This window comes from Oncorhynchus keta, chromosome 3, assembly GCF_023373465.1.
Source record: "Oncorhynchus keta strain PuntledgeMale-10-30-2019 chromosome 3, Oket_V2, whole genome shotgun sequence".
Taxonomy (NCBI): domain Eukaryota; kingdom Metazoa; phylum Chordata; class Actinopteri; order Salmoniformes; family Salmonidae; genus Oncorhynchus; species Oncorhynchus keta.
In genome coordinates, this window is record NC_068423.1 from 2280324 (window position 1) to 2292411 (window position 12088).

The window sequence follows — 12088 nt, forward strand, 5'->3', positions numbered from 1 at the left end:
CTCCCCTCTCTCCACTGGGATTCTCTGCCTTTGACCCTATTATGGGGGCTGTGTCTGGCTTACTAGTGCTCTTCCATGCCGTCCCTAGGAGGGGTGCGTCACTTGAGTGGGTTGAGTCACAGATCTTCCTGTCCGGTTTTGCGCCCCCATCAGGCTTGTGTGATGGAGGACATCTTTGTGGGCTATACTCAGCCTTGTCTCAAGGTAGTAAGTTGGTGGTCTGTTGATATCCTCTAGTGTTGTGGAGGCTGTGCTTTGGCAAAGTGGGTGGGGATATATCGTGCCTGGTTGGCCCTGTCCGGGGTATCGTCGGACAGGGCAACAGTTTCCCTGACCTGGGTTTTAGGCTGGGTTTCTGTATAGCACTTTGACATCTGCTGATGTAAAAAGGGCTTTATAAATACCATTGATTGATTAACCATATGCCATGATGGAAGCACCAGCAAAGACATCTGCACCAGAATCAATAAAGCAAGAGCAATCTTTATGAAGTTCCACGAATTCTGGAAATTGGGACAATATAGCACAAATACAAACTATACCAGAGCTGTGTACTGCCAACTCTCCTTTATGGTTCAGAATGCTGGAAAATGACAGAAGACCCGAAAAAACTATCTACCTTCCACACCACTTGTCTCTGGAGAATCATGGACATCTTCTGGCCAAACACAATATCAAAGACCGACCTCCTTAGGCAAACTAAGCAGGAAGCCATCGATGCCATGTTCAAGAGACGCTGCTGGAGCTGGATTGGACACGTCCTGAGAAAGAGTACAGACTCTATCCCAAGAATAGCTGTCTATTGGCTTTCAGAGGGCAGATGTAAGAGGGGAGGCCCAAGACAACGTGGCGTAGAACAATGGAGACCAAGCTCCAACAAAATCAGCACAGCTGGGGCACGGTGGAGAAGATGGCCAGAGACAGACAGAAATGGAGTTCCTTTGTTGATGCCCTGAGCCATTTAATTGCATTGTCAGGAAAGGACCTGCAAGTAAGCATTTCGTTGGACGGTGTATCATGTGTATCCTGTACATTCGATTAATAAAACTTGAAAACACACACACACACCTCAATTTGATATAACGAATGACTCAATTGGCATCACAAGCAACAATCACATGCCAAGGGAGCTGGAGCAACCCTGCCCCTTCTCAATCTTCGTCTGCTGGTGGAAACACTCAAGCACACACACAAACATGTTGTGACTGTGAGACATACAGTATGTACAAAATCTAAATCACACACACAAACACATAAATAGAATGTCGGAACAAAATGTAAGCCTGACCTCCGATTCCAGAGCCCTCAGTCTGCGATCATGATCCCTTGTCTCAGCCATCTGTTTCAGCACACTGTCCACCCTGTCACACAGTAAACACATAGTCAGGTCCAAAATTATTGGCACCCTTGATAAAGATAAGCAAAAAAATACTATAAGATAAAGAACACAAATACAGAGCTATATTGCCTGCAAAACATTTACACTAATACAATTACTCAGAGAAAGAGATTTTGTTTAACAAAAAAAATATTTGTTTTGCTCTAAAATATAGGGGTCAAAATTATTGGAACCCCTGTTTTCAATACAGATGTAGGATCTTAATTTGATCACTTTGGTTGCTGTGAATTTTCCTGCACAGCGGGAAATGTAAACTTGTAATGTATTTGAGGTTTAAAAAGGCTTCTAAAGTTGAATGTCTACCTAGAAATTGGAATTGATTTGTCCTAACGAAAAACATATCAACCACTACACAAATGTTCATTAATTATAATCCACATAATAATTCACATTTGCTGTTGCTGAAGGATTATTTTCATTCTGTAGCAAACTGTCTTAAATTAAGATTCTACATCTGTACCTCACCTTGCAAGGCCAGCATGCCAGGCACACTGGATCCACTCCAAATTGCCTACCACTCCAACAGATCCACGGAAGATGCCATTTCCATAACACATCAGGACAAGAGGAATACCTATGTGAGAACGCTGTTCATTGACTACAGTTCAGCATTCAACACAATTCTCCCTCCAAGCTCGACACCAAGCTCAGAGCCCTGGGTCTGGACTCCACCCTCTGCAACTGGACTTCCTGACAGGCAGACCACAGGCTGTGAGGATTGGCAACAACACCTCCACACTGACTGTTAACACAGGGGCCCTCAAGGCGTGTGTCCTCAACCCTCTGCTGTACTCCCTATTCACCCACAACTGCGTGGCTTTGTATGGCACCAAATCCATCATCAAGTTTGCTGATGACACCATGGTTAACCTGCAATGATGAGTCAGCCTATAAGGAGGAGGTCAAATAATTGGCATTGTGGTGCCAGGACAACAACCTCTCCGTCACCATCAACAAAAGAAAGGAGTTGATTGTTGACTTCAGCAAGCAGACAAGGTAACATGCTCCGATTCACATCGCTGAACTGCTGAACACTTGGAACTGGACTGAACACCTGCTCTGATTCTCCACACCTTAGCACACATGCACTCGCGCACACACACATTCATGCTACACACACATCACAACTGCTGCTACCAGACTTTTATTATGATTGCTAAATAGTGCACAATTTAAACACTTGACCCCCAAACCCCCACTTCCCCAAAACAAGTGTAAATATTAGACTACAAATCAAATATTATATACCACCCTAAAAATGTTTATTCTACCGAGTCATGAACTTTGATTTTATTCTTATATTTTATTATTTATTATTGTTGTGGCATTGTCCAGAAGGAACCTGCAAATAAGCATTTAGTTGGATGATGTATACCATGTATATCCCGCACATACGAGTAATAAAACTTGAAACTTGGATAATGTCACTGAGCCTTTTTCTAAAATGTTTTATGAGATTGGAGAACACATTGGATGGGATCTTAGACCATTCCTCCATACAGAAACTTTACAGATCCTTGATATCCTTCATCTGCACTTATCGACTGCCCTCTTCTATTCAAAACAATGATTTTTAATGGGGTTCAAGACCGGAGCATGAGAGGGTCATTTGCAAAATGTTGATTTTGTGGTAAGTTAATAACAATTTCTTTGTGGATTTTGATGTGTGCATTGGGGTTATTGTCTTACTGGAAGATCTACTTGCGGCCAAGTTTCAGCCTCAGTGTTTGTATGATCTATTTTATACAGTCTTTTTGCTCATCTTTATCAAGGGTGCCAATCATTTTGGACCTGATCGTACAACATCACATAATAAAAATATTACAGTACAGTACATATTGTATATTAAAGTATATAAAATATATTATTTGGACAAAAATATATAAATATTTAAATGTATACAATACATGTATATGTAGGCTACTGTAACATGTAAGTATAAATATATTCATAATATCAATAAATATCCACATTATCTAGAAAAGGCTGTAGTTAAATTGGTAAAGAAAAATGCTGAAAGAGAGATGGATCCTAACTGGAGGGCGGGTGTAAAGGTTTACTCACTTGACTGACATCCGTTTGAGCCTCTCCGAGTCGCTCCCTCTCTGGATCTTGCTCTGGGCTGTCAGGAAGTTTTCCTTCTGAATGGCCTCCCATGTCATTAACCTGTTAGCTGCTTTCCCCGTCAGCTCCAATACTAACAGAGGTGGGAAATGTATTAGTCGTGCTGATGCTTAGCGTGAGGTAGGAAGCACAGGAGGCTGCTGAGAAGAGAATGGCTCATAATAATGGCTGGAACAGAGCGAATGAAAGGGCATCAAACACATGGTTTGATGTATTTGATACCATTCCATTGATTCTTCTTCAGCCATTACCACGAGTTCGTCCTCCCCATTTAAGGTGCCACCAACCTCCTGTAGTAGGAAACCAGTAGTTAGCATGTTAACCTCACTGTCAGACAGAGGTTGTGTCCCAATAATCTCTCCTTTCATATCTAAGGTTTATTTTGGGACTGGAATGGGTAGATATGCCACTGACATGGCCTCTCATCTGAAGACACGGCCTCCCGAAGTGTGCACTTGTTCACTTACCTTCACAGATTTTAAAGGAAATTACTGGCATATGGAAAGTCCTTCTAGTCTTTGCCTAAAAACTGTTGAAGTAATATGGCTACAGGTTCATCTGCCTCACCTAAATCACATTATTGTGGGAAGCTGCTATATATAGACCACCAAGCGCTAACAGTCATTATCTGGATAATGTGTGAAACACTTGATAATGTATGTGATATCAACAGAGAGGTATATTTTCTGGGTGATTTAAATATTGTCTGGCTTTCATCAAGCTAGCCCACTCAAGAAGAAGCTTCAAACTGTAACCAGTGCCTGCAACCTGGTTCAGGTTATCAGTCAACCTACCAGGGCAGTTACAAACAGCACATCAACATGTATTGATCACACCTTTACTAATGTTGCAGAAATAAGCTTGCAAGCAGTATTCAGATCCATCAGATGTAGTGGTCACAGTATAGTAACCATATGTAGGAAACCAAAGTTCCAAAGGCAGGGCCTAATATAGTGTATAAAAGGTCATACAATACATTTTCTAATGATTCCTATGTGATTTTTTTACCTTTATTTGACTAGGCAAGTCAGTTAAGAACAAATTCCTATTTTCAATGACGGCCTAGGAAAAGTGGGTTAACTGCCTGCTCAGGGGCAGAACGACCGATTTGTACCTTGTCAGCTCGGAGATTTGAACTTGCAACTTTTCGGTTAGTAGTCCAACACTCTAACCACTAGGCTACCCTGCCGCATGTTGTTGATGTAAAGAATATTTGCTGGTCCGTGGTGGGTAATGAGGAGCAAACAGATGCTGCACTTGACACATTTATGAAATTGCTTATTCCAGTTACTATTAAGCATGCACCCATTAAGAAAAGTACTGTAAAAACTGTTAAATCCCTGTGGATTGATGAGGAATTGAAAAATGTTATGTTTGAAGAAAAAAAAAGTCTGGCTGCCCAACTGCTTGGTGAATGTACTGCAAATTAAGAAATCATATGACCAAACTGAATAAAATGAAGAAGAAACTATACTATGAAACAAAGGTTCAATGAATGATTGTAAAAATCTTTGGAGCACCTCAAATTCAATTTTGGAAAAAAAGGCAAACTCAGCTCCACCATTCATTGAATCAGAATTCATCACAAAACAGACTGATATTGCCAACTACTTTCAATCATTTTTTTCTTCAGAAAGATTAGCAAACTTAGGCATGACATGCCAGCAACAAACGCTGATACTACACATCCAAGTATATCTGACCAAATTATGAAAGAGAAGCAAAGGTGAAAAAATATTGTTGTCCCCCTCCTCCCTCTCTGCAGATGACTTCGTCAACCATTTTGAAAAGAAGGTCGATGACATCCGATCCTCGTTTGCTAAGTCAAACGACACCGCTGGTTCTGCTCACACTGCCCTACCCTATGCTCTGACCTCTTTCTCCCTCTCTCCAGATGAAATCTCGCGTCTTGTGACGGCCGGCCGCCCAACAACCTGCCCGCTTGACCCTATCCCCTCCTCTCTTCTCCAGACCATTTCCGGAGACCTTCTCCTTACCTCACCTCGCTCATCAACTCATCCCTGACCGCTGGCTACGTCCCTCCCGTCTTCAAGAGAGCGAGAGTTGCACCCCCTTCTGAAAAAAAACCTACACTCGATCCCTCCGATGTCAACAACTACAGACCAGTATCCCTTCTCTCTTTTCTCTCCAAAACTCTTGAGCGTGCCGTCCTTGGCCAGCTCTACCGCTATCTCTCTCAGAATGACCTTCTTGATCCAAATCAGTCAGGTTTCAAGACTAGTCATTCAACTGAGACTGCTCTTTCTGTATCACGGAGGCGCTCCGCACTGCTAAAGCTAACTCTCTCTCCTCTGCTCTCATCCTTCTAGACCTATCGGCTGCCTTCGATACTGTGAACCATCAGATCCTCCTCTCCACCCTCTCCGAGTTGGGCATCTCCCGGCGCGGCCCACGCTTGGATTGCGTCCTACCTGACAGGTCGCTCCTACCAGGCGGCGTGGCGAGAATCTGTCTCCTCACCACGCGCTCTCACCACTGGTGTCCCCCAGGGCTCTGTTCTAGGCCCTCTCTTATTCTCGCTATACACCAAGTCACTTGGCTCTGTCATAACCTCACATGGTCTCTCCTATCATTGCTATGCAGACGACACACACAATTAATCTTCTCCTTTCCCCCTTCTGATGACCAGGTGGCGAATCGCATCTCTGCATGTCTGGCAGACATATCAGTGTGGATGACGGATCACCACCTCAAGCTGAACCTCAGCAAGACGGAGCTCCTCTTCCTCCCGGGAAGGACTGCCCGCTCCATGATCTCGCCATCACGGTTGACAACTCCATTGTGTCCTCCTCCCAGAGCGCTAAGAACCTTGGCGTGATCCTGGACAACACCCTGACGTTCTCAACTAACATCAAGGCGGTGTCCCGTTCCTGTAGGTTCATGCTCTACAACATCCGCAGAGTACGACCCTGCCTCACACAGGAAGCGGCGCAGGTCCTAATCCAGGCACTTGTCATCTCCCGTCTTGACTACTGCAACTCGCTGTTGGCTGGGCTCCCTGCCTGTGCCATTAAACCCCTACAACTCATCCAGAACGCCGCAGCCCGTCTGGTGTTCAACCTTCCCAAGTTCTCTCACGTCACCCCGCTCCTCCGCTCTCTCCACTGGCTTCCAGTTGAAGCTCGCATCCGCTACAAGACCATGGTGCTCGCCACGGAGCTGTGAGGGGAACGGCACCTCAGTACCTCCAGGCCCTGATCAGGCCCTACACCCAAACAAGGGCACTGCGTTCATCCACCTCTGGCCTGCTCGCTCCCTACCACTGAGGAAGTACAGTTCCCGCTCAGCCCAGTCAAAACTGTTCGCTGCTCTGGCCCCCAATGGTGGAACAAACTCCTCACGACGCCAGGACAGCGGAGTCAATCACCACCTTCCGGAGACACCTGAAACCCCACCTCTTCAAGGAATACCTAGGATAGGGTAAGTAAGGGTAAGTAATCCTTCTCACTCCCCCCCAACAAGATTTAGATGCAAGTGGCTGTTCCACTGGTTGTCATAGGTGTTTGCATCAATTTGTAAGTCGCTCTGGATAAGAGCGTCTGCTAAATGACTTAAATGTAATGTAAATGTATCAACAATGACAAGCCACCGGGATCTGACAAGTTGGATGGAAAATTACTGAGGATAATAGCGGACAATATTGCCACTCCTCTTTGCCATATTTTCAATTTAAGCCTACGAGAAGTTGTGTGCCTCCAGGCCTCGAGGAAAGCAAAAGTCATACCGACCAATCAGCCTGTTACCAACCCGTTGTAAACTTTTGGGAAAAATGGTATTTGACCAGATACAATGCTATTTTACAGTAAACAGACTTTGATGATAAAAAGATTGTGGGGGCTGTTTTGTTAGATTTCAGTGCAGCTTTTGACATAATGCTGCCGGAAGAACGTATGTGTTATGGCTTTACACCCCCTGCTATACTGTGGATAAAGAGTTACTTGTCTAAAAGAACACAGAGGGTGTTCTTTAATGGAAGCCTCTCAAACATAATCCAGGTAGAAGCAAGAATTCCCTAGGGTAGTTTTTTAGGCCCCTTACTTTTTAAAATCTGGCTTTGAGTAAAGCCAGTGTGGCTATGTATGCGGATGATTCAACACTATACACGTCAGCTACTACAGCAACTGAAATGACTGCAACACTCAACAAAGAGCTGCAGTAGCAAGGAATAAGTTTGTCCTAAATATTTCCAAAACTTAAAGCTTTGCATTTGGGACAAATCATTCACTAAACCCTAACTACATCTCATAATGAATAATGTGTAAATTGAGCAAGTTGACTAAACTGCTTGGAATAACCCTGGATTGTAAACTGTTATGGTCTAAACATATTGATACAACAGTAGGTAAGATGGGGAGAAGTCTGTCCATAATAAAGCGCTACTCTACCTTCTTAACAGCACTAAAAACAAGACAGGTCCTACAGGCCCTAGTTTTGTCACACCTGAATTACTGTTCAGTCGTGTGGTCAAGTGCCACAAAAAAGGACTTAGGAAAATTGCAATTGGCTCAGAATGGGGCAGCACGGCTGGCCCTTGGATGTCTACAGAGAACTAACATTAATAATATGCATGCCAATCTCTCCTGGCTCAAAGTGGAGGAGAGAGTGACTTCATCACTGCTTGTATTTATGAGAGGTGTTGACATGTTGAATGCACCGAACTGTCTATTTGAACTACTGGCGCACAGCTCAGATACCCATAAATACCCCTCAAGACATGCCACAAGAGGTCTCTTCACAGTCCCCAAGTCCACAACAGACTATGGGCCTACATGGAACTCTATTCCACATCAAGTAACTGATTCAAGCAAAAAAAAAAAGATTTAAAAAACAGATAAAAATTACACCTTATGGAACAGATGGGACTGTGAAGCAACACAAACATAGGCACAGACACATTCATACACACACACACACACACACACACACACACACACACACACACACACACACACACACACACACACACACACACACACACACACACACACACACACACACACACACTTTAAGGATTCAAGGACTGACCATCCATGATATCAAAATTATAATTGTAACCATGTTCTAAAGCTATACAGTGTTTGTTTACATTTACGTTGTTCATAAACATTGGCGTAAAACAAACATATTTTTTGTTCCGATGGGTTACGACTGTTAAACTAAGCTCATGTGGCATTTATAAGTTATCTTCTTCAAGAATCAATGTATCATTATCATAAATGTTTAAGTCCAAAAATGGATATAGCAATTGCTAATTGCCCCTTTAAGCAATAGAGTTCTTATAATGATTGTAAGGATATAAAAATTCCTTTACAATTAATACCTGGGTTAAATTCTCACCAAAATGGAGGATCTTGACCGAGGGTACCTTGCGGATGTATCTCTTGATAAATAGGTGAACGTGGGAGAGGATAATGAAGGGGGGAGCAAGGGAGGGCCGGGAGTGGTACTCCACAATCAGGTTGTAGCGCTGGAACTTCCAGTAGGTGTCGCTTTGGCCCTGCACCTTGGAGAATGTGTAACTGTGTGAAGAGGGGATGAAGAGAAAGGATTCATAATTAACATAATGTGGTACACAATTAACAAAAGACGAGGCATTCTATTTAGCTGAAAATTATAGTAAAAATGTCAGTAAAAATTATATTGACAGAATAGATTTATAGGAGACTGAAGATTCAGGGAGGTGAGAGAGAGGGAGAGAGAAATAAAGGAGAGAAGAAAGATAGAGAAAGGAGGAAAAGAGAGTGTCCATCCTTTACCTGAACATGGCGATGAGTAGGTTGATGAGCAGGATGTTGGTGACCAGTAGGTAGATGACCAGTAAGACAATCACTAGCCAGTTAGCATAATGGCTCCTGCAGGGCTCCGCGCCTCCCTCGATCAGCGTCACATTGTCAGTGCACTCCGTGTCCCACTCCTTCCTCACTACAGACAGACAGACACAATATGGAGGACATGAGTAACAGAGGTTTGTAGACTTTTCCACACTGATCTTGTCAAAGTTTGGCAGCTTTGAGTTGGAAAGCATCACATAATTTGTACGGGTCTTACACACACACACACACACACAATACCATCTATTTCCTCCACTGGGACCTGTCCAAATATGTGCAGGTACGGCCTGTAGAACACGCGCCGGAAGATCCAGGCGGGGCGAGGGTCATAGGAGTACAGCAGTGCTTGATTGGCCACCCCATATGCCATAAGCCACACACCAAGGAAGAAGAGGAAGAAGAAGATATCCTTCATCTATAGGAGAGCACAACATTTAACATGGATTACAGTGGAGGCTCCTCAGAGGAGGAAGGGGAGGACCATCCTCCTCAGTGAAATGTTAAGATAAAACTATACTAAATATAATAACGTCACCAAATAATTGATTAAAACAACTTCAATAGCACTCTCTGGGGTAGCACCATGGCACCACAGCTAGCTTCTGTCCTCCTCTGGGTACACTGACTTCAATACAAAATTTAGGAGGCTCGTAGGCCTCACCCCCTTCCATAGACCTACATGGTAATTATGGACACTTCCGGAGGACGACCTCCAACCAATCAAAGCTTTTGCAGTATGAACTGACATGTTGCCCATCCAATCATAGGATTAGTCTCAGAGAATGAACCTAATGGGTTGTATTGGGGTTGTGCTGCAGAGCATTATGGGGGCGTAATATGTGTTGAGAAGCTTGGTGAGTTGGTGACAGGATAGAGATTGAAAAGTGATAGCATTTTGGGGATATTATTCAATTCAAATGAGTTTCTTCAAATGACTGGAGATGGAGGACGTAGATTATAAATAGTTTCCTTGTTTTAGAACTTTATTTTTGTGTCCAGTTAGTGCAATTTAAGTGAAAAAAAATGCCTTGCTAACTTCAGTAGCAGTAGCTACCAGCTTGAGTGTGCAGTTTTCGCCGCCAACACTACCGCAAATTTTGTTGACATTTTGTTGAAGAACCCCTTTCATTCTCTGGGCTGCATGGAAAAGGTGCGAAATAAAACCGAGGGTCGACCTCTGCCTGAGATCAGTTTCATGAAGAAGGGTGAAAAGGTGAGGGAGTTCATTACCAATTTGTATCAAAAGTATAGCTGGTTAACAGGGAGCCTTTAACCAAGCTGCCTGCATTGCTGGCCTTGCCTGCTTTTTAGAAAGTCTTGGGCGAAAGGGGGTCAGTGACCCAAGAACATCAATCATTCAGCTAAACAGAAAAACAAAAGGAGGGAGCATATAAATGCTGACATCAGATTCATGCTTCTGGGAAAAAGCTGCATCGAACATGACAATGGTCTGCCTTTTCAAACTGCGTAATAAAACAAGAAAGTAAGAAGAAACAGGGATGTTCTCAAGAGGCTTATCAACACCACTGCATTTCCGGGCATGCAAGATTTGGCTTTTAGAGGACACGACGAGGACAGTTCCACTAACAAGGACAACTACAAGGAACTTGCAGAGGTAATAGCAGGTTATGATGTGTTACTTGCTGAACATATGGAACTTTCGACTGTCTTTTCCGGGATCTCAAAATCAATTCAAAACTACTTGATAGCTTCCATCCCATCATCCATTAAAAGTTTGATTTAAGAGAAAGGTTGACTCAGCGTATTTCTTCGCACAGGCTCAAGTAGGCTTTCCACTTTCCTCCGGTATTTATTTAGCAAAGATGATAACACATAATCACCCTGGACTGACAACAACAAAAACTCATTACATACAGTTGAAGTCGGAAGTTTACATACACCTTAGTCAAATTCATTTAAACTCAGTATTTCACAAATCCTGACATTTAATCAGAGTAATAATTCCCTGTCAGTTAGGATCACCACTTTATTTTAAGAATGTGAAATGTCAGAATAATAGTAGAGAGAATGATTTATTTCAGCTTTTATTTATTTCATCACCTTCCCAGTGGGTCAGAAGTTAACATACACTCAGTTAGTATTTGGTAGCATTGCTTTAAATAGTTTAGCTTGGGTCAAACGTTTTGGGTAGCCTTCCACAAGCTTCCCATAATAAGTTGGGTGAATTGTGGCCCATTCCTCCTGACAGAGCTAATGTGTAACGGAGTCAGGTTTGAAGGCCTCCTTGCTCGCACACGCTTTTCAGTTTTGCCCACAAATTTTCTATAGGATTGAGATCCGGGCTTTGTCATGGTCACTCCAATACCTTTACTTTGGGGTCCTTAAGCCATTTTGCCACAACTTTGGAAGTATGCTTGGGGTCATTGTCCATTTGGAAGACCCATTTGCAACCAAGCGTGAACTGATGTCTGGAGATGATTCTTTAATATATCCACATCATTTTCCTACCCCATTGATGCCATTTATTTTGTGAAGCGCATCAGTCCCTCCTGCAGCAAAGCACCCCCACAACACGAGGCTGCCAACGCCCTGTGCTTCATGTTTGGGATGGTGTTCTTCGCCTTGCAAGCTCCCCACTTTTTCCTCCAAACATAACGATAGTCATTATGACCAAACAGTTATATTATTGGTTCATCAGACCAGAGGACATTTCTTCAAAAAGTACGATCTTTGTTCCCATGTGCAGTTGCAA

General features: G+C 43.2%; 1 protein-coding gene across 17 annotated transcripts in view; it reads right to left on the reverse strand.

The window, feature by feature from the left end:
* LOC118363680 (transient receptor potential cation channel subfamily M member 4-like) overlaps window positions 1-12088 on the reverse strand; it is a 269567-nt gene that overhangs the window by 190634 nt on the left and 66845 nt on the right. For 4 of the 17 annotated variants that reach the window (XM_052486179.1, XM_052486172.1, XM_052486163.1 and 1 more), the window contains exons 21-22: window positions 9616-9790; window positions 9301-9466 (exon numbers count right to left, since the gene is read on the reverse strand). The exons of 3 other annotated variants lie outside the window; for them this stretch is intronic. In XM_052486179.1, coding sequence (XP_052342139.1) covers window positions 9301-9466; window positions 9616-9790 — 341 coding nt within the window. Of the gene's footprint in view, window positions 1-1288; window positions 1362-3463; window positions 3597-8881; window positions 9064-9300; window positions 9467-9615; window positions 9791-12088 lie in introns of all 17 variants that reach the window. 10 more of the 17 variants (XM_052486154.1, XM_052486157.1, XM_052486152.1 and 7 more) reach the window with 4 other exon arrangements.